The sequence below is a fragment of the Nycticebus coucang genome, chromosome X, assembly GCF_027406575.1.
Source record: "Nycticebus coucang isolate mNycCou1 chromosome X, mNycCou1.pri, whole genome shotgun sequence".
Lineage (NCBI taxonomy): Eukaryota > Metazoa > Chordata > Mammalia > Primates > Lorisidae > Nycticebus > Nycticebus coucang.
The window spans coordinates 135,079,756-135,103,753 of NC_069804.1; the positions used below are offsets into that span (position 1 = coordinate 135,079,756).

General features: G+C 37.2%; 1 protein-coding gene across 1 annotated transcript in view; it reads right to left on the reverse strand.

Moving 5' to 3' along the window:
• Positions 1–23,998, reverse strand: part of RADX (RPA1 related single stranded DNA binding protein, X-linked) — a 104,337-nt gene that overhangs the window by 59,112 nt on the left and 21,227 nt on the right. Inside the window, exons 4-7 of the mRNA XM_053579687.1 lie at positions 4,874–4,982; positions 4,308–4,399; positions 4,077–4,199; positions 733–837 (exon numbers count right to left, since the gene is read on the reverse strand). Of these exons, the coding sequence (XP_053435662.1) occupies positions 733–837; positions 4,077–4,199; positions 4,308–4,399; positions 4,874–4,982 (429 nt within the window). The remainder of the gene's footprint in view (positions 1–732; positions 838–4,076; positions 4,200–4,307; positions 4,400–4,873; positions 4,983–23,998) is intronic.

Below are 23,998 nucleotides of genomic sequence, written 5' to 3' on the forward strand. Positions count from 1 at the left end.
TATGGCATTATATATGAACTAAATTGCTTATGAACATAGCTCAGCATTTAAATTCATGTTCTGAAAACATACTTAAAAATGTCATAGTTACTTCTGATAGTATTTTAACAATAAGGTACGTATTGACAAACATGTTTACACCTTTCCAATGGTTTCACTTTTGACAAACATCTTCCAACATGGTAGCATTCCAATATATACCCCATTCTACACTAGTCCCTCACTCTCTGATTTGAATACTTTATAGTTCTGATCCTGTCGTTAGAGAGAACAGGGAAAATAATAGACTTGTAGAGAGTGGTGAGACTTTTCTTTCCATATAAATAAGATGTGAGATCTTGGGGCCAAAATTTGACACTCATTTTTGTTTTACTTAATATTTTAAAATATTATCAACTGAATCCATATTATGGTACCAGGCCTAATGATCTTCAACCTATCAAACAATTTATGATTACTTACATACTACAACAAGCAGGAATTAAAGTTAATGGAAGGAAACAAACACAATTTTCCAGTGAGTCAAAAAATCACTGCCTCTATCATAAATCATCTAGAAGCAAAATAATCCATAAGCCAAATATTTTTTGTTAAAACATTCTTATAGTGATAAAGGAGGTCAAAATAAAGCTAGGTTGTATTCAAGTATTGTAAGTTAATACATACTAAAGGATTCTAGTGAAGAGAAACACATTACATTTCCAGTAAAGTATACACAAAGGAATTACTCACCAGTAATAAACACGCGACTCTCATTTGTAGTGGTGAGGTAAAGCAGCTTGGGTGTTTGAGTGTCATTTCTGACAACTTTCAATTGTGTACACGCAAAATATGACACTGTAAAAAAGAAATATTCTTGTGAAATTACTTTTGCATTTTAAAAAGGACATACCAAGATCAAGATGTAACACGATGATTCTACAACTTCAATGAACAAAGGAACAACATGGGACTATTGTTAAAATACATAATCAGATTCAGTCGGTCTAAAGTAGAGCCCAAGATTCTACATTTCTTTTTTTTTTTTTTTTTTTGTGGTTTTTGGCCAGGGCTGGGTTTGAACCCACCACCTCTGGCATATGGGACTGGCGCCCTACTCCTTGAGCCACAGGCGCTGCCCGCAAGATTCTACATTTCTAATAAGCTCCTACTTGAATACTGGTGCATCCATCCAGTCCTTGGACTACACTAATCTACAGTTATTCTAAATGGGCACCCAACTGGGTGTCAAAGTTACTTCCTACAGAGAAAAAAAGCTTAGTTTCTCCATGATACTTTCACTGATTAACCCAATTTAATACTGAACCCTGAATTACTCCAAGTGTTAATTTGTCTTTGTTTATGCAAGGATTTTATATCTCTTGCGTATTTATCTTAGAGTTTGAAGGCCAATAACAGGGCTTATATGATGATATTTTCTTTTCATCTTGCTAAATTGACTGGCTAAAAAAGAATTCCTAGAAATGAGATATTATAATCTAATTATAATCCATTATAAGCCTCAGATTTCAGCTATTTTCAAAAGTTATCAGTTGTTTTTAATTATCTATCAGGTTATTTAGTTATTAAAGTTTCATTAATTTTTTAAAAAAATTTAACTCATTATATGCCGAAACAGTCTTAAAAACAAAACTATACAAATTCTTGTAATCACATAAAAGTAAGTTCTTATTTGAGAATAAAAATTTCTCCAGAGAATACCTATAAATTCATTTGCTATTTCTTATATTTACTAGTTCTTTCTTTATTCTGTAGCAATGAAAATAAAGAAAACCTGTTCAAGTAATAATTATCTTAATTTTATTCTTTTTTTTGCAGTTCTGGCTGAGGTTGGGTTTAAACCCGCCACCTCCAGCATATGAGGCTGGCGCCCTACTCCTTTGAGCCACAGGTGCCACCCAATAATTATCTTAATTGATATCACTTTTCCTTTATTTCAAAAACTATACAAACATGTATATTAATGAGTAAAGATGTTTGATATAAGAATATTAAAAGAAATTCTAAAATCTGTTAAGAGGGTAGATCTCATCTTAAGTGTTTTTACCACAATAAAAGAAAAACTAAAACATTAAAGAGATCTCTAATTGTAATTTCTAAAAATCTAAGAGTCAAATTTAACACTTTCTAGCTGTTTGACTAGATCTTTGCTCTTCAACCTGAAAATTTATAACATCAATTCTTTAAAAGATAACTGAAAATACAAAATGAGATAATTTTTATAAGCATCTGGTACATAATAAATGCACAGTATTACTTATCTTTAGTTCTTGACTTTTCTTACAAAAATTTTTTGTTGTACTACCAAAGGATTTTGGTATTACTTCACAAGACCTTTGGTCACATTACCTTTTAATAGTCCTGAAGCCCCCTTAACACTCATCATGATTTTTTCCTTCACTTTTTGGTCAAAAGACAAAAATAAACTATGATTGTTGTGAACTTGTTATACTAGAATAAATCTCCAAGGTCCATACATACCTTTCTTAAAAGGATACATTTCACTTTATCACAAGAAATAGAACATACTATTTGGCAAAGTTTCTGTGAGAAATCTTTAGCTAAAATTGTGTCAGCTTGCTGTTTAAAGTGACTACAAGCAAACAGAAAGGGACCTAGCAAAAAAGCCCACCTAAAATGAGGCAACGGAATTGTCTTTTTTTTTGGTAGAGACAGAGTCTCTTTATGGCCCTCGGTAGAGTGCTGTGGACTCACACAGCTCACAGCAACCTCCAACTCCTGGGCTTAAGCGATTCTCTTGCCTCAGCCTCCCGAGTAGCTGGGACTACAGGCGCCCACCACAACGCCCAGCTATTTTTTGGTTGCAGTTCAGCCGGGGCCGGGTTTGAACCCACCACCCTTGGTATATGGGGCTGGCACCTTACCGACTGAGCCACAGGTGCCACCCGAGGCAACGGAATTGTCATCAGAGGTCATCAATAATAATCATTAATGCCCTAAAAGAAGTTTTATGAGAGGTCATATCCCACTCACCTTCGAAGCTCATGTCTTGGTTATGGCCAAAACTCTCTGTTCCATCCCCTAAAAGTTGGGGTGAGGTTCAGTTCTATCTAGATATATTTAAAAATTTTAATCTCATAAGCCTAGAGTGGAATCTAATGAAGCAGAAGTATACAGTACTGTTTTGTGCAGAGAAAAAAGGGGCAGCAGAACAGTGCTATGGATATAGTCTCTAGGTCTCTTAGTGTTCCACAATTTTTATCTTATTAATTGTGATTTTTGGGAGTTTCCTCAATTTTGGTAAGCATTTAACATAGGTAACAAGCAGTATTTATTCATTTAATCATTTGGAAAATGATAAAATAGTATACCATATCTATAATATTAATAGCTTTATATTCTGGATTCAAATAAGCAAATAGTCACTGAAATTGCTAAAAAGTATTGAACATACTTTATTCCTTATCATGATAGATTTGAAGAATAGCTATGTTAAATGTAGTATGAAATATACAATGGGCCATACCTAAAATATTTTCAAATAAATAACATTAGTGAAAAAAATACCTATATTTATATCTGTTAATGGAGGAAAAAAGTCAATGCCAAAGTAAGCCAAAGTAAAATATTGATCAGCTAGTATAACACCAAATTATTAATAATTTAATATCAAATTGGAATCATACTTACCATTGTCATTATTTAATTATATAGTTTGTCAATCCTCTACTAATTAATACAACATTAGTAATGTCTTTGATGTCTTTAACGGGGTCTACTTAGTTAATTTCCAAAAGGATACAAAAGAAATTGCCCCTGTTTTAGTTTTACCTAATCTAAAATTTTTTTTCATGTGTGAAATTTTAACAATGAGACTTGGTAAGAGCACCTGTTTCCTAAAAAATTAGTTCAAATACCAAATTAATTCTGAATAGACTAGCAGCAGTTGTTCAATATCTGCTATAAGAAATACATTAACATAGAAAAAGTTTTAACATTGAAGTAGCTGTCAGACTGCTTCAATTTGCTAACTCAATGTCATACCATTTCTACTATTTTTTAAGTTAATATTCCTACTTTTGAAAATAAAAAGATAAAATATTAAGAATGAGTACTTGGGTAAATATTTTCAAAGATTTCTGGCTGAGATGTAGAAAACAGCTCCACTATAAATGGTAGCTCTGAAGTTCCGTCAATGATGTGAATCCAGCGATAAGACCAATAATCTTCACGGCTTTCTATATGGATAGAATATTAAAATAAATGAAGGTAACTGATTGTATACATATGAACATATAACTATATGCTGAAATAGTTGTTTGTGATTTTCAACGTTAAAAGCTTACCTTTCTTTTTTGACCGCTGGACTCTTCCTACAAAAACTAATAAGCCAATAACATCACAGATACGATTTTCTGGCATATCATCCAGTTCTGATCTAAAAAATCAAAAATTATTAAATAGATGTTTTATCTTTAAACAGTGAAAAAGCATTCTGCAATTATGATTTTTGAAAATGTATACGTAGGTAGTTGCTACAGTATAATTTTGGCTGGATTTTTTCTTTTTTTGAGATAGGTTCTCACTCTGTCACCCAGGCTAGAATGTAGTGGCCCAATCATAGCTCACTGTAACCTTGAACTCCTGGGCTCAAGTGATCCTCCCGACTTAGCCTCTTGAGTAGCTGGGACTAATAGGTATATGCCACCACGCCTGGATAAGCTTTTTGTTTTCAGAGATGGGATCTCAGTGTGTGGCCTAGGTTGGCCTCAAACTCTTGGCCTCAAGTGATTCTCCTGCCTTGGCCTCCCAGGCTGATTTTGGGTAGATTTTGAGCAAATTATAACACATTGTTCTTCAGTAATTAACATTAAAATTAAAATTTAAGATATTTTACAAGCAGTTATTTTACCTTGTGATAAATCGGTGATTTAATTTTGGCAATCTCCATTCTGGTTTCACCTGCCTTTCTGGAATGATCATTATATTTGTTGGAGGATCTCGAAGATTCAGGCATATTTCTAAAAATCAAATATATTACTTTAATATGATATTTAATATATACTAAAGAACATACATGTATATACATTACACAGAAAAATAATAAAACTAAACGTTTTGGAATCCACCACTAAGCCCAAGGACTAGACCACTATCAATGGTCTTCTGCCTCCATTCCTTTTCTTGCTATTTTCTTATTTCCCCACCAAAGATTAAGCATTTTGTGTTTTATCATTTTCTTCACTTTAAAAAAGGTTTTATCACTTACATGCTTTGCTCAAACAAAATAATGTTTGTCTTTGCTTTTTAACTTTATGTGAATGGAATCATACAATACTTGGATATGAATGGAATTATATAATATTTGGTATTTTAGGGCTACTTTTTTTCATTCAACATTACTAAAATTTATCCATGTAGCTGCATGTGGCAGGGTTTTTTTCATTTTTATGGCTAACATTCCAGTGTGTCAATATACCCAATTTAATAACTATATCTAATTTACCTATTATTGTGTTGAAGAACATCTCTATTATTTCAAGGTTTTTGCATTACACAAAGGATTGTTACACACATTTCTGTATATCTCCCTATGCACACAGGCAAGTGCTTTTCTAAGGTATTAAACCTAGGAGGAGAAACCATGGATTGTCCAGTATGTAAATGTTCAACTCTACAGGCTTATCTCAAATTATTTCAAGTAATTAATCTGTTTATACAGTATTTCCATCACCAATGTGTAATAATTTCCAAAGATACATATCCTCTCCAAACTTTGGTATTGTCATTTCTTTTGAGAACCTACTGATATGATAATTTGTAGTGGTCTTGTTTTATACTTCCTTTATTAGTAATTATATGGAACAATGATTCATATATCTATGGTCCACATATAATCCTCTTCTGAAAAATGTCTGTTTGTGTCTTTTGCTCATTTTCCCACTGAACTGCTTGTTCTTTTTAATTTTTTTTTTTTTTTTTTTTTTGTAGAGACAGAGTCTCACTTTATGGCCCTGGGTAGAGTGCCATGGACTCACACAGCTCACAGCAACCTCCAACTCCTGGGTTTAAGCGATTCTCTTGCCTCAGCCTCCCGAGTAGCTGGGACTACAGGCGCCCGCCACAACGCCCGGCTATTTTTTGGTTGCAGTTTGGCCGGGGCTGGGTTTGAACCCGCCACCCTCGGTATATGGGGCTAGCGCCTTACCGACTGAGCCACAGGCGCCGCCCGAATTGCTTGTTCTCAAAAATCTGTTTGCAGGAAATGTTTCTACAACTACTATGCAGTGGCAAATATCAAATTTGTGTCTTGTTTTTTCATTTCTTATGGTGTTTTTTGTATGTGCACAAATCCTTAATTTTAATGTAGTCATTAAGTTTGCTAATATATTTCTTTTATGGTTAATATGTCTTATGCCTTACCCAAGAAATTCTTCCTTATCTCAGGTTTGATCTCAAGGTTAAACTATGGGTTATTTTCCGTAAGTTCTCCTACATACTCTTTCTGTAAGATCTTCTATTCAGGGAGAGGAGGGGGAGGAGGGGGGCAGAGGGAGGGGGATTGGTGGGATTACACCTTCAGTGCATCTTACAAGGGTTTATGTGAAACTTAGTAAATGTGGAATGTAAATGTCTTAGCACAATAACTAAGAAAATGCCAGGAAGGCTATGTTAACCAGTGTGATGAAAATGTGCCAAACGGTCTATGGAACTAGTGTATGGTGCCCCACGATCACGTTAATGTACACAGCTATGATTTAATAAAAATAAATAAATAAAAAAGATCTTCTAAAAGTTTTGCCCTTCACATTTAGATATTAGATATATAGAACACATAGAAATTGATGTGTATCTGGTATTACATAGGGATACAATGTAATTCTTCTCATATATTTAATCAATTATCTCACTACCATTCATTGAATGGTTCCTCCTTCCTTGATGATCTACATAGCACATCTGTCACATCAAAATTCTACATGTTTAGGGATATATCTTGGCTCTGTATTGTGACTCACTGGTCAATTTATCTATACTTGCATAATAACAATATTGTCATAAATACTACAGCTCTACAATAATTCTTTGTAAGAAAAACCCTTACTCCCTCTCTAGCCTGTTCTTTTCTTTAGAAGAGTGCTGACTATTCTTGGCAATTATGTGCATATGAATTTTACAATCAATTTGTCACTTTAAAAAATAAATCTGATGGAATAGGAATGCATCTACAGATCAATTTGAGAGGATTTAGTTATGAAATTGAGACTGATCTCCTACCTGTGAACAAAGGATATTTGTCTATCTATTTAAGGTTTCCTTAATCTGCCGCAGCATTAGTTAAATAAAAAATAAAAGAAATAAAAATATTTAAGGCTTTATTATTAAGGCTTTCTCAATGTCTTTCTATAATGCATCATAATCATCTCTGTACAGGTCTTACAAATCTTCTTTTAGATTTACTTCTAGATACCTGAGCATTATTATTAACAATTTAAAATTGTAATTTATAACTCTTTATTATTAGTGTATACAAAAATCAGCTGACTTTTGTATTTTGACCTTATAGTTAGCTTTAACAGTACCTTGTTAATTTTAATTCTTTGTGTTATTTTACATTTTCTGTGTAGAAAATTTAATTTGTGAATAATAAGTTTTGTGTTTTTCTTTAAAATTCTTACACTTTTAGTGTATTTTGTTTTCTCACACTGGTTAGAATAGCTACCACAACATTAAATGGAAATAGTAATAGGAGGCATCCATGCCCCCCATTTTATTTTACTTTTTTATTGTTGGGGATTCATTGAGGGTACAAAAAACCAGGTTACATTAATTGCTTGTATCAGATAAAGACCCTCCCATAATAGTGCTTCAAAATATCCCCTATTAACAATTGTGTTCATTGTTTTGACCCCATCAATAATTGTGTTTGCTATTTTGTTTTGATTTTGGAAATACCTTTTATCAGATTAAGGAAGGTTCCTTTTCTTGCTATTTCTTTTTCTTTTTTTTCTTTTGAGACAGAGCCTCAAGCTATTGCCCTGGATAGTGCCATGGTGTAACAGTTGACAGCAACCTCCAACTCCTGGGCTTAAGCGATTCTCTTGCCTCAGTCTCCCAAGTAGCTGGGACTACAGGCACCTGCCACAACGCCTGGCTATTTTTTGGTTGTAGTTGTCATTGTTGTTTGGCAGGCCCTGGCCGGATTTGAATCCACCAGCTCTGGTGTATGTGCCTGGCACCTTAGCCGACTGAACTACAGGAACCACCCTTCTTGCTATTTTCTTTTTTTAAATTAACAAATGGGCATAAATTTTTTTGAAGCCCAAGGCACCCCATATATCTAGGTGGTCTCTCATCCAGGCACTAACCAGGTCCACTCCTGCTTAGCTTCTGACAGGGAAATTGAGGCATAGATTTTCTTTTCTTTTTTCTTTTTTTTTAGAGACAGAGTCTCACTTTACTGCCCTTGGTAGACTGCTGTAGCATCACAGCTCACGGCAACCTCCAGCTCTTGGGCTTAGGTGATTCTCTTGCCTCAGCCTCCCAGGTAGCTGGGACTACAAGTGCCCACCACAACGCCTGGCTGTTTTTTGTTGCAGTTTGGCCAGGACCGGTTTCAAACTGCCACCCTTGGTATATGGGGCCAGCACCCTACTCACTGACCCACAGTTGCCACTCTGAAGCATAGATTTTCATATGTAGAACTAATTTTGATTGCTCTGCATCCAGTTTAAAAAAAAAACCTGAATTTGCATTGCTGGAAAAAATGCAACTTAGTCACAGTGCCTGATCTTTCTTTTATTTTCATGTAACTGAATTCAGTTTGTTAATATCCTATTAAGAATATCTATCCAGGGAGGGGAGCAAGATGGTGGCTGAGTAACAGCTGCCTTGCATCTGGGCACCGTGAGTCTGGGGAGATGGGACTCCAGGCATCTCTGGCTGGTGGGATCTGCCTATCATCACCCCTGTGAGGATACAGGGAGTCAGCGAGAGACTTCTGGACGCCAAAAGGAGGACTAAAACAGAGGAAAAACGGCAAGTGGTCGCGTGTGTTCAATCCGTATAAACACGCCCGCAACTGTAAGTTCAGTAGCAGCGAGACTACAAACCAGAAAAGCCTTGCCTGTGAACTGTTTTGGTGTCTTTGGACTTGGCACTCAGTTGAACTGCCTTGGGGAGAGCCTGAGCAGGAGTGCGGAGAACTTTGGCCGTTGTCTAGGGCCCCAGTCTGAGCCGCTGAGCCAGACGGAGCTAATAGTGTTTGGCTGTGGGTCACAGGGAGCCACTGTGAGCGATCTGCCCTGGCAAGCTCCGCCCTCAGGGTTGCAGAGCTAGAATTGGGTGGGAGCTGGTAACCCAGCACCGAGTAGCCTAAGGGTGGGGTCTGAGCCACCTTGCAGCCCTAACCCTCAGGGGCAGAGTGAGACCGGTTTTGGCACACTGGGTAAGCGGATAGCAACTTCAGCAGTGCTTCCAGCCACAAGCACTTTCCTGGGAAAGCTTCTGCTCAGCAAGTTTACAAGTTCAAAGTGTCTTTTAAGTGGGCTAAAGAGAGACTAAGGGTGTCTACCTGCTGGGGTTTGAGAAATCAGCAGCCTCCTGTCGTATCAGAACTGTGATTAACATCTCATCGCCAGAAGACCACGAGTTGCCAAAACAATATTCAATAACATATACATACTGCTTTCTTTTTGGTTGTGTTTTTTTTGTTTTGTTTTTTTTTGGTTTGGTTGTTTTTTTTGTTTGTTTTGATGTTGGTGATGTTGTTTTGTTTTTTAATTTCAACCTTTTCCATACAGATCCTTTTTCTTTCTCAATTTTTCTAGTTTAATTATAATTTCCCATTGCTGCCTTTTTCAATAACTAGAACTTCATTTTTGCTAGTGTTTCTACCACTATTATTTGGTTTTTCACCCAACTTTATCCCGGAAAGTTTTCTGTTTGCTTGTTTTGGTTTGATTTATAGCATTTTTGTCTTTCCTCTCTACTTGGTGGAGGTGGGGTACTGTGTCTGATCAGGTTAGCAAAGAGCTGCTGACCTCAAGGGAACCACCCAACTGGGCATCCCCAGAAGGTGGGTTTTTTTTAAGGTTGTGTCAAAGTACCCTACTGTACACCTATATTGCTCTGTCTCCCTCTTTCTGTGCCTCTCTTCTTTTTGTCAATATTCCTTTTACCCACCCCATCTCCTTTCTCTATTTTTCTTTTTTTTTTCTTATCACTCGGTCCTCCTTTCTTTCACCCCTTTTTTGCTCTTCAACCTTCTCACCCTTCTGGTCCTGTAACCCTTAGTCCACAGATACGAAAACTTAAAGAGCAAGAGGAAGTGAAAGGAAAATTAGGGTGAGGAAACAGATAAAAGAAATAACTCATAAGGAAGAATCAGCAGAAAACTCCAGGCAACATGAAGAACCAGTCCAGAAAAACCCGGCCAAGGGACCCTGAGGTAGCTACTGCAGAGGATACCACCTATAAAGAAATGTTAGGAATGACAGAAAGGGAATTTAGAATACACATGATGAAAACAATGAAGGAAATGATGGAAACAATGAAGGAAACTGCTAATAAAGTGGAAAATAACCAAAAGGAAATCCAAAAACAGAATCAAATAAGAGATGAACGATATGAAGAATATAAAAAGGATATAGCAGAGCTGAAGGAACTGAAACAGTCAATTAGGGAACTTAAAGATGCAATGGAAAGTATCAGCTACAGGTTAGACCATGCAGAAGAAAGAATTTCAGAGGTAGAAGACAAACTTCCGGAGATAACTCAGATAGTAAAAGAGGCAGAAAAGAAGAGAGAGAATTCACTGTCAGAATTATGGGACTTTATGAAGCGTTCCAACATACGAGTTATAGGAATTCCAGAAGGGGAAGAAGAATGCCCCAGAGGAATGGAAGCCATACTAGAGAATATTATAAAAGAAAATTTCCCAAATATCACCAAAGATTCTGATACACTGCTTTCAGAGGGATATCGGACCCCAGGTTGCCACAACTTTAACCGAGCTTCTCCAAGACACATTGTGATGAAGTTGTCCAAAGTCAAGACAAAAGAAAAGATTCTGCAAGCTGCCAGGAGTAAGCGCCAGATGACCTACAGGGGCAAAACCATCAGAGTGACCGCAGACTTCTCTAATGAAACTTTCCAAGCAAGAAGACAATGGTCATCTACCTTTCATCTACTTAAACAGAACAATTTCCAGCCCAGAATTCTGTACCCTGCTAAGCTAAGCTTCAAAATTGACGGAGAAATCAAATCATTTACGGATATACAAACATTGAGGAAATTCGCCACAACAAGACCAGCTCTACAGGAAATACTTCAACCTGTTCTGCACACTGACCACCACGATGGATCAGCAGCAAAGTAAGAACTCAGAAATTAAAGGACAGAACCTAACCTCCACACTGATGCAAAAGATAAAACTAAGCAATGGACTCTCACAAAATAAGATGAATAGAATACCACCACACTTATCAATTATCTCAATAAATGTTAATGGCTTGAATTCCCCACTGAAGAGACATAGATTGGCTGACTGGATTAAAAAACACAAGCCATCCATTTGTTGTCTGCAAGAAACACACCTGGCTTCAGAAGACAAATTAAAGCTCCGAGTCAAGGGTTGGAAGACAATTTTTCTGGCAAATGGAATTCAGAAGAAAAGAGGAGTTGCAATCTTATTTTCAGATACATGTGGATTCAAAGCAACTAAAGTCAAAAAGACAAAGATGGACACTTTATATTTATCAAGGGAAAAAAAACAACAAGAAGATATTTCAATTCTAAATATTTATGCACCCAATTTAAATGCTCCCAGATTCTTGAAACAGACCTTACTCAGTCTGAGCAATATGATATCTGATAATACCATCGTAACAGGGGACTTTAACACTCCTCTTACAGAGCTGGACAGATCCTCTAAACAGAAATTAAACAAAGATATAAGAGATTTAAATGAGACCCTAGAACAACTGTGCTTGATAGACGCATATAGAACACTCCACCCCAAAGATAAAGAATATACATTCTTCTCATCACTCCATGGAACATTCTCCAAAATTGATCATATCCTGGGACACAAAACAAATATCAACAGAATCAAAAGAATTGAAATTTTACCTTGTATCTTCTCAGACCATAAGGCACTAAATGTGGAACTCAACTCTAACAAAAACGCTCCACCCCACCCAAAGGCATGGAAATTAAACAATCTTCTTTTCTCTTTTTTATTATTGGGGATTCATTTAGGGTACAATAAGCCAGTTACACTGATTGCAATTGTTAGGTAAAGTCTCTCTTGCAATCATGTCTTGCCCCCATAGAGTGTGACACACACTAAGGCCCACCCCCCTCCCGCCATCCCTCGTTCTGCTCCCCCCCATAACCTTAATTGTCATTAATTGTCCTCATATCAAGATTGAGTACATAGGATTCATGTTTCTCCATTCTTGTGATGCTTTACTAAGAATAATGTCTTCCACCTCCATCCAGGTTAATACGAAGGATGTAAAGTCTCCATTTTTTTTAATGGCTGAATAGTATTCCATGGTATACATATACCACAGCTTGTTAATCCATTCCTCGGTTGGTGGGCATTTAGGCTGTTTCCACATTTTGGCGATTGTAAATTGAGCTGCAATAAACAGTCTAGTACAAGTGTCCTTATGATAAAAGGATTTTTTTCCTTTTGGGTAGATGCCCAGTAATGGGATTGCAGGATCTAATGGGAGGTCTAGGTTGAGTGCTTTGAGGTTTCTCCATACATCCTTCCAGAAAGGTTGTGCTAGTTTGCAGTCCCACCAGCAGTCTAAAAGTGTTCCCTTCTCTCCACATCCACGCCAGCATCTGCAGTTTTGAGATTTTGTGATGTGGGCGATTCTCACTGGGGTTAGATGATATCTCAGGGATGTTTTGATTTGCATTTCTCTAATATATAGAGATGATGAACATTTTTTCATGTGTTTGCTAGCCATTCGTCTGTCGTCTTTAGAGAAAGTTCTATTCACGTCTCTTGCCCATTGATATAAGGGATTGTTGGCTTTTTTCATGTGGATTAATTTGAGTTCTCTATAGATCCTGGTTATCAAGCTTTTGTCTGATTGAAAATATGCAAATATCCTTTCCCATTGGGTGGGTTGTCTCTTTGCTTTGGTTATTGTCTCCTTAGCTGTACAGAAGCTTTTCAGTTTAATGAAGTCCCATTTGTTTATTTTTGTTGTTGTTGCAATTGCCATGGCAGTCTTCTTCATGAAGTCTTTCCCCAGGCCAATATCTTCCAGTGTTTTTCCTATGCTTTCTTTGAGGGTTTTTATTGTTTCATGCCTTAAATTTAAGTCCTTTATCCATCTTGAATCAATTTTTGTGAGTGGGGAAAGGTGTGGGTCCAGTTTCAGTCTTTTACATGTAGACATCCAGTTCTCCCAACACCATTTATTGAATAGGGAGTCTTTCCCCCAAGGTAAGTTCGTGTTTGGTTTATCGAAGATTAGGTGGTTGTAAGATGTTAGTTTCATTTCTTGGTGTACAATTCGATTCCAAGTGTCTATGTCTCTGTTTTTGTGCCAGTACCATGCTGTCTTGACCACTATGGCTTTGTAGTACAGACAAAAATCTGGTATGCTGATGCCCCCAGCTTTATTTTTATTACTAATAACTGCCTTAGCTATACGGGGTTTTTTCCGGTTCCATACAAAATGCAGAATCATTTTTTCCAAATCTTGAAAGTACGATGTAGGTACTTTCATAGGAATGGCATTGAATAGGTAGATTGCTTTGGGAAGTATAGACATTTTAACAATGTTGATTCTTCCCATCCATGAGCATGGTATGTTCTTCCATTTGTTAATATCCTTTGCTATTTCCTTTCTGAGGAGTTCATAGTTTTCTTTATAGAGGTCCTTCACCTCCTTCATTAGGTATATTCCTAGGTATTTCATTTTCTTTGAAACTATGGTAAAGGGAGTTGTGTCCTTAATTAGCTTCTCATCTTGACTGTTATTGGTGTATACAAAGGCTACAGACTTGTGGACATTGATTTTATATCCTGAAACATTACTGTATTTTTTGATGACTTCTAGGAGTCTTGTGGTTGAGTCTTTGGGGTTCTCTAAGTGTAAGATCATGTTGTCAGCAAAGAGGGAGAGTTTGTCCTCCTCTGCTCCCATTTGGATTCCCTTTATTTCCTTGTCTTGCCTAATTGTATTGGCTAGAACTTCCAGCACTAAGTTGAATAGTAAAGGTGACAGAGGACAACCTTGTCTGGTTCCAGTTCTAAGAGGAAAAGCTTTCAGTTTTATTCCATTCAGTAAAATATTGGCTGTGGGTTTGTCATAGATAGCTTGAATCAGTTTTAGAAATGTGCCACCTATGCCTATACTCTTCAGTGTTCTAATGAGAAAAGGATGCTGGATTTTATCAAATGCTTTTTCTGCATCTATTGAGAGGATCATGTGATCTTTATTTTTGCCTCTGTTAATATGGTGGATAACGTTTATGGACTTGCGTATGTTAAACCAGCCTTGCATCCCTTAAACAATCTTCTATTGAATAACAGATGGGTGCAGGAAGAAATAAAACAGGAAATCATTAACTTCCTTGAGCGTAAGAACAATGAAGACACAAGCTACCAAAACCTGTGGGATAGTGCAAAAGCAGTTTTGAGAGCAAAATTCATCGCTTTAGATGCCTATATTCGAAAAACAGAAAGAGAGCACATCAACAATCACACAAGAGATCTTATGGAATTGGAAAAAGAAGAACAATCTAAGCCTAAACTCAGTACAAGAAAAGAAATCTCCAAAATCAAATCAGAGATCAATGAAATTGAAAACAAAAGAATCATTCAGAAAATTAATGAAACAAAGAGTTGGTTTTTTGAAAAAATAAATAAAATAGATAAACCACTGGCCAGACTAATGAGGAATAGAAAAGTAAAATCTCTAGTAACCTCAATCAGAAATGATAAAGGGGAAATAACAACTGATCCTACAGAGATGCAAGAGATCATCTCTGAATACTACCAGAAACTCTATGCCCAGAAATTTGACAATGTGAAGGAAATGGATCAATATTTGGAATCACACCCTCTCCCTAGACTCAGCCAGGAAGAAATAGAGCTCCTGAACAGACCAATTTCAAGCACTGAGATCAAAGAAACAATAAAAAATCTTCCAACCAAAAAATGCCCTGGTCTAGATGGCTTCACTCCAGAATTCTATCAAACCTTCAAGGAAGAGCTTATTTCTGTACTGCAGAAATTATTCCAAAAAATTGAGGAAGAAGGAATCTTCCCCAACACATTCTATGATGCAAACATCAACCTGATACCAAAACCAGGAAAAGACCCAAACAAAAAGGAGAATTTCAGGCCAATCTCACTCATGAATATAGATGCAAAAATTCTCAACAAAATCCTAGCCAATAGATTACAGCTTATCATCAAAAAAGTCATTCATCATGATCAAGTAGGCTTCATCCCAGGGATGCAAGGCTGGTTTAACATACGCCAAGTCTATAAACGTTATCCACCATATTAACAGAGGCAAAAATAAAGATCACTTGATCCTCTCAATAGATGCAGAAAAAGCAGTTGATAAAATCCAGCATCCTTTTCTAATTAGAACACTGAAGAGTATAGGCATAGGTGGCACATTTCTAAAACTGATTGAAGCTATCTATGACAAACCCACAGCCAATATTTTACTGAATGGAGTAAAATTGAAAGCTTTTCCTCTTAGAACTGGAACCAGACAAGGTTGTCCTCTGTCACCTTTACTATTCAACATGGTGCTGAAAGTTCTAGCCAATACAATTAGGCAAGACAAGGAAATAAAGGGAATCCAAATGGGAGCAGAGGAGGTAAAACTCTCCCTCTTTGCTGACGACATGATCTTACACTTAGAGAACCCCAAAGACTCAACCACAAGACTCCTAGAAGTCATCAAACAATACAGTAATGTTTCAGGATATAAAATCAATGTCCACAAGTCAGTAGTCTTTGTATACACCAATAACAGTCAAGATGAGAAGCTAATTAAGGACATAACTCCCTTCACCATAGTTTGAAAGAAAATGAAATACCTAGGAATATACCTAACGAAGGAGGTGAAGGACATCTGTAAAGAAAACTATGAAATCCTCAGAAAGGAAATAGCAGAGGATATTAACAAATGGAAGAACATACCATGCTCATGGACGGGAAGAATCAACATTGTGAAAATGTCTATACTTCCCAAAGCAATCTACCTATTCAATGCCATTCCTATCAAAATACCAACATCGTACTTTCAAGATTTGGAAAAAATGATTCTGCGTTTTGTATGGAACCGAAAAAAAACCCGTATAGCTAAGGCAGTTCTTAGTAATAAAAATAAAGCTGGGGGCATCAGCATACCAGATTTCAGTGTGTACTACAAAGCCATAGTGCTCAAGACAGCATGGTACTGGCACAAAAACAGAGGCATAGACACTTGGAATCGAATTGAAAACCAAGAAATGAAACTAACATCTTCCAACCACCTAATCTTTGATAAACCAAAGAAGAACATACCTTGGGGGAAAGACTCCCTATTCAATAAATGGTGTTGGGAGAACTGGATGTCTACATGTAAAAGACTGAACCTGGACCTACACCTTTCCCCACTCACAAAAATTGATTCAAGATGGAAAAAGGACTTAAATTTAAGGCATGAAACAATAAAAATCGTCAATGAAAGAATTGGAAAAACACTGGAAGATATTGGCCTGGGGAAAAACTTCATGAAGAAGACTGCCATGGCAATTGCAACAACAAAAATAAACAAATGGGACTTCATTAAACTGAAAAGCTTCTGTACACCTAAGGAGACAATAACCAAAGCAAAGAGACAATCTACACAATGGGAAAGGATATTTGCATATTTTCAATCAGACAAAAGCTTGATAGCTAGGATGTATAGAGAACTCAAATTAATCCACATGAAAAAAGCCAACAATCCCATATATCAATGGGAAGAGACATGAACAGAACTTTCTCTAAAGATGACAGACAAATGGCTAACAAACACATGAAAAAATGTTCATCATCTCTATATATTAGAGAAATGCAAATCAAAACAACCCTGAGATATCATCTAACCGCAGTGAGAATGGCCCACATCACAAAATCTCAAAACTGCAGATGCTGGCGTGGATGTGGAGAGAAGGGAACACTTTTACACTGCTGGTGGGACTGCAAACTAGCACAACCTTTCTGGAAGGAAGTATGGAGAAACCTCAAAGCACTCAACCTAGACCTCCCATTTGATCCTGCAATCTCATTACTGGGCATCTACCCAGAAGGAGAAAAATCCTTTTATCATAAGGACACTTGTACTAGACTGTTTATTGCAGCTCAATTTACAATCGCCAAAATGTGGAAACAGCCTAAATGCCCACCAACCCAGGAATGGATTAACAAGCTGTGGTATATGTATACCATGGAATACTATTCAGCCATTAAAAAAATGGAGACTTTACATCCTTCGTATTAACCTGGATGGAAGTGGAAGACATTATTCTTAGTAAAGCATCACAAGAATGGAGAAACATGAATCCTATGTACTCAATTTTGATATGAGGACAATTAATGACAATTAAGGTTATGGGGGGGAAGCAGAAAGAGGGACAGAGGGAGGGGGGTGGGGCCTTGGTGTGTGTCACACTTTATAGGGGCAAGACATGATTGCAAGAGGGACTTTACCTAACAATTGCAATCAGTGCAACCTGGCTTATTGTACCCTCAATGAATCCCCAACAATAAAAAAAAAAAAAAAGAATATCTATCCATACACAAGAACTGTCCAGAAAGTATCCAGCCATGTATAAACAATAGAAATATACATGGTGGTATATTTTCTGCATAGTTAGTCCTTTTATGTTCATGGTTGAAGCTAGCTTATAATTTTCCTCTTTCGTGGTATTCTTATTTGTTTTGGATTATCAGGGTTATATTGGTAGTAAAGAATGCGTTAGAGGAAAGTTCTTTTAGTCTATTCTCTGGAATAGTTTTGGAATTCTATCTGCCTTGAATGTTTGGTAGAAATTTGCCTATAATACGATGGGTGCTTGATAATTTCTTTCTGGGGAAATTTTAAAACTCTGATTCATTTCCTTTAATAGTTACGTAGCTATTTGGACTTTCTACTTCTTTCTATGCCAGTTAGTTATATTTTTCTAAAAATGTATTCACAATAGTGTAGCAAACTAAGCTTAAACCACGATGAAGATGTTTGATTTCCAGTCCTGCCTATTACTAGCCATAGTATGGTAAGATGAAGAAAAATTCACCTTATCATAAGAAAGGAAAGTTTGTTTATATGGTATTATTTTCAACATAGAAAATAATTCAAAATTTATAAAGCACTTTTATAGTCATAGTACCACCTGATTATATTCAAGATTCTTTCTAGCTCTAAATGCTAGGATTCCTAATTAAATAGCCTCTTTGCCCAAACCAAAGGCACTTGATGCAATCATCTCAATATGAGTTATGTAATACAGTCTGAAAATCTTAAGGTTTTAAAAGGTTTATTATTTTGGTATGCCAGATGAATACTGTTTTGTAAAAAATAAAAGGAATAACATACAAAATGGCAATGTATGAAACTATACATTACCAGCAAATAATATAACCTTTGTTTTGCAATAAAAGTTCCAGATTTGTAGGTTTTAATTTGAAAAAACTACATCTTAGTTTCTCTTACTTGGAACTAATGCGTAAATATAAAAAATAAACCAAGATAAGAGGGTGGAGCAAGATGGCAGCCGAGTAACAGCTTCCTTGCATCTGGGCACCGTGAGTCTGGGGATATAGGTCTCCAGGCATCTCTGGCTGGTGGGATCTGCCTATCATCACACCTGAGAGGATACAGGGAGTCAGCGAGAGACTTCTGGACCCCAAGAGGAGGACTAAAACAGTGGAAAACCGGCAAGTGGTCGCGTGTGTTTAATCCGCCTAAACCCGCCCACAACTGTAAGTTCAGTAGCAGCGAGACTGCAAACCAGAAAGGCCTTACCTGTGAACTGTTTTGGTGTCTTTGGAGTTGGCACTCAGCTGAACTGCCTTGGGGAGAGCCTGAGCGGGAGTGCGGAGAACTCTGGCCTTTGTCTAGGGCCCCAGTCTGAGCCGCTGAGCCAGACGGAACTAATAAGAGTTTGGCCCTGGGTCACAGGCAGACATTGTGAGCGATCTGCCCCGGCAAGCTCTGCCCTCAGGGTCGCAGAGCTGGAATTGGGTGGGAGCTGGTAACCCAGCGACCAAGTAGCCTAAGGTCGGGGTCTGAGCCGCCTTGCAGCCCTAACCCTCGGGGGCAGAGGGAGACCAGTTTTGACACACAGGGTAAGTGGATAGCCACTTCAGCAGTGATTCCAGCAACAAGCACTTCCCTGGGAAAGCTTCTGCTCAGTAAGTGAACAAATTCAAAGTGCCTAAGTGGGCTGAAGAGAGATTTAGGGTGTCTACCTGCTGGGGTTTGAGAAACTAGCAGCCTCCAGTCATATCAGAACTGTGAGTAACATCTCATACCCCAGAAGACCACGTGTTGCCCAGACAATATTCAATAACATATACATACTGCTTTGTTTTTGGTTGTGTGTGTGTTTGTTGTTTGGTTGTTTTTTTGTTTATTTTGATGTTGTGGAATGTGTTTTGTTTCTTAAGTTCAACCTTTTCCATACAGATCCTTTTTCTTTCTCAATTTTTCTAGTTTAATTATAATTTCCCATTGCTGCCCATTCAATAATCAGAAGTTCATTTTTGTTAGTGTTTCTACCGCTATTATTTGGTTTTTCCAGCCAATTTTATCCTGTAAAGTTTTCCGTTTGCTTGTTTTGGTTTGATTTTTAGCATTTTTGCCTTTCCTCTCTACTTGGTGGAGGTGGGGTACTGTGTCTGATCAGGTTAGCAAAGAACTGCTGACCTCAAGGGAACCACCCCACTGGGCACCCCCAGAAGGTGGTTTTTTTTTTTAAGGTTCTATCAAAGTACCCTACTGTACACCTATATTGCTCTGCCTCCCTCTTTCTGTGCCTCTCTTCTTTTTGTCAATATTCCTTTCACCCACCCCCTCTCCTTTCTCTATTTTTCTTTTTTTTTTTTTCTTATCACTCGGTCCTCCTTTCTTTCATCCCTTCTTTGCTCTTAAACCTTGTCACCCTTCTGGTCCTGTAACCCTTAGTCCACAGGCACGAGAACTTAAAGAGCAAGAGGAAGTGAAAGGAAAATTAGGGCAAGTAAACAGATAAAAGAAATCACCCATGAGGAAGAATCAGCAGAAAACTCCAGGCAACATGAAGAACCAGTCCAGAACAACCCCGCCAAGGGACCATGAGGTAGCTACTGCAGAGGATTCCACTTATACAGAAATGTTAGGAATGACAGAAAGGGAATTTAGAATACACATGTTGAAAACAATGAAAGACATGATGGAAACAATGAAGGAAACTGCTAATAAAGTGGAAAATAACCAAAAGGAAATTCAAAAACAGAATCAAATAAGAGATGAACGATATGAAGAATATAAAAAGGATATAGCAGAGCTGAAGGAAATAAAACAGTCAATCAGGGAACTTAAAGACGCAATGGAAAGTATCAGCAACAGGTTAGACCATGCAGAAGAAAGAATTTCAGAGGTAGAAGACAAAGTTTTTGAGATAAATCAGATAGTAAAAGAGGCAGAAAAGAAGAGAGAGAAAGCAGAACGTTCACTGTCAGAATTATGGGACTTCATGAAGCGTTCCAACATACGAGTTATAGGAATTCCAGAAGGGGAAGAAGAATGCCCCAGAGGAATGGAAGCCATACTAGAGAATATTATAAAAGAAAATTTCCCAAATATCACCAAAGATTCTGACACACTGCTTTCAGAGGGCTATCGGACCCCAGGTCGCCTCAACTCTAACCGAGCTTCTCCAAGACACATTGTGATGAACCTGTCCAAAGTCAAGACAAAAGAAAAGATTCTGCAAGCTGCCAGGAGTAAGCGCCAGTTGACCTACAGGGGCAAATCCATCAGAGTGACCGCAGACTTCTCTAATGAAACTTTCCAAGCAAGAAGACAATGGTCATCTACCTTTCATCTACTTAAACAGAACAATTTCCAGTCCAGAATTCTGTACCCTGCTAAGCTAAGCTTCAAAATTGACGGAGAAATCAAATCATTTACGGATATACAAACATTGAGGAAATTCGCCACAACAAGACCAGCTCTACAGGAAATACTTCAACCTGTTCTGCACACTGACCACCACGATGGATCAGCAGCAAAGTAAGAACTCAGAAATTAAAGGACAGAACCAAACCTCCACACTGATGCAAAAGATAAAACTAAGCAATGGACTCTCACAAAATAAGATGAATAGAATACTACCACACTTATCAATTATCTCAAGAAATGTTAATGGCTTGAATTCCCCACTGAAGAGACATAGATTGGTTGACTGGATTAAAAAACACAAGCCATCCATTTGCTGTCTGCAAGAAACACACCTGGCTTCAAAAGACAAATTAAAGCTCCGAGTCAAGGGTTGCAAGACAATTTTTCTGGCAAATGGAATTCAGAAGAAAAGAGGAGTTGCAATCTTATTTTCAGACACATGTGGATTTAAAGCAACTAAAGTCAAAAAAGACAAGGATGGTCACTTTATATTGGTCAAGGGAAAAATACAACAAGAAGACATTTCAATTCTAAATATCTATGCACCTAATTTAAATGCTCCCAGATTCTTGAAACAGACCTTACTCAGTCTGAGCAATATGATATCTGATAATACCATAATAACCAGGGACCTTAACACTCCTCTTACAGAGCTGGACAGATCCTCTAAACAGAAATTAAACAAGGATATAAGAGACTTAAATGAGACCCTAGAACAACTGTGCTTGATAGACGCATATAGAACACTCCATCCCAAAGATAAAGAATATACATTCTTCTCATCACCCCATGGAACATTCTCCAAAATTGATCATATCCTGGGACACAAAACAAATATCAACAGAATCAAAAGAATTGAAATTTTACCTTGTGTCTTCTCAGACCATAAGGCACTAAAGGTGGAACTCAACTCTAACAAAAATGCTCGACCCCACCCAAAGGCATGGAAACTAAACAATCTTCTGTTGAATAACAGATGGGTGAAGGAAGAAATAAAACAGGAAATCATTAACTTCCTTGAGCGTAACAACAATGAAGACACAAGCTACCAAAACCTGTGGGATACTGCAAAAGCAGTTTTGAGAGGAAAATTCATCGCTTTAGATGCCTACATTCGAAAAACAGAAAGAGAGCACATCAACAATCTCACAAGAGATCTTATGGAATTGGAAAAAGAAGAACAATCTAAGCCTAAACTCAGTAGAAGAAAAGAAATATCCAAAATCAAATCAGAGATCAATGAAATTGAAAACAAAAGAATCATTCAGAAAGTTAATGAAACAAGGAGTTGGTTTTTTGAAAAAATAAATAAAATAGATAAACCATTGGCCAGACTAACGAGGAATAGAAAAGTAAAATCTCTAGTAACCTGAATCAGAAATGATAAAGGGGAAATAACAACTGATCCTACAGAGATACAAGAGATCATCTCTGAATACTACCAGAAACTCTATGCCCAGATATTTGACAATGTGAAGGAAATGGATCAATATTTGGAATCACACCCTCTCCCTAGACTCAGCCAGGAAGAAATAGAGCTCCTGAACAGACCAATTTCAAGCACTGAGATCAAAGAAACAATAAAAAATCTTCCAACCAAAAAATGCCCTGGTCCAGATGGCTTCACTCCAGAATTCTATCAAACCTTCAAGGAAGAGCTTATTCCTGTACTGCAGAAATTATTCCAAAAAATTGAGGAAGAAGGAATCTTCCCCAACACATTCTATGAAGCAAACATCACCCTGATACCAAAACCAGGAAAGAACCCAAACAAAAAGGAGAATTTCAGACCAATCTCACTCATGAACATAGACGCAAAAATTCTCAACAAAATCCTAGCCAATAGATTACAGCTTATCATCAAAAAAGTCATTCATCATGATCAAGTAGGCTTCATCCCAGGGATGCAAGGCTGGTTTAACATACGCCAAGTCTATAAACGTTATCCACCATATTAACAGAGGCAAAAATAAAGATCACTTGATCCTCTCAATAGATGCAGAAAAAGCAGTTGATAAAATCCAGCATCCTTTTCTAATTAGAACACTGAAGAGTATAGGCATAGGTGGCACATTTCTAAAACTGATTGAAGCTATCTATGACAAACCCACAGCCAATATTTTACTGAATGAAGTAAAACTCAAAGCTTTTCCTCTTAGAACTGGAACCAGACAAGGTCGTCCTCTGTCACCTTTACTATTCAACGTAGTGCTGGAAGTTCTAGCCAATACAATTAGGCAAGACAAGGAAATAAAGGGAATCCAAATGGGAGCAGAGGAGGTCAAACTCTCCCTCTTTGCTGACGACATAATCTTATACTTAGAGAACCCCAAAGACTCAACCACAAGACTCCTAGAAGTCATCAAAAAATACAGTAATGTTTCAGGATATAAAATCAATGTCCACAAGTCAGTAGCCTTTGTGTACACCAATAACAGTCAAGATGAGAAGCTAATTAAGGACACAACTCCCTTCACCATAGTCTCAAAGAAAATGAAATACCTAGGAATATACCTAACGAAGGAGGTGAAGGACCTCTATAAAGAAAACTATGAAGTCGTCAGAAAGGAAATAGCAGAGGATATTAACAAATGGAAGAACATACCATGCTTATGGATGGGAAGAATCAACATTGTTAAAATGTCTATACTTCCCAAAGCAATCTACCTATTCAATTCCATTCCTATCAAAATACCAACATCGTACTTTCAAGATTTGGAAAAAATGATTCTGAGTTTTGTATGGAACGGGAAAAAAATCCCGTATAGCTAAGGCAGTTCTCTGTAACAAAAATAAAGCTGGGGGCATCAGCATACCAGATTTTAGTCTGTACTACAAAGCCATAGTGCTCA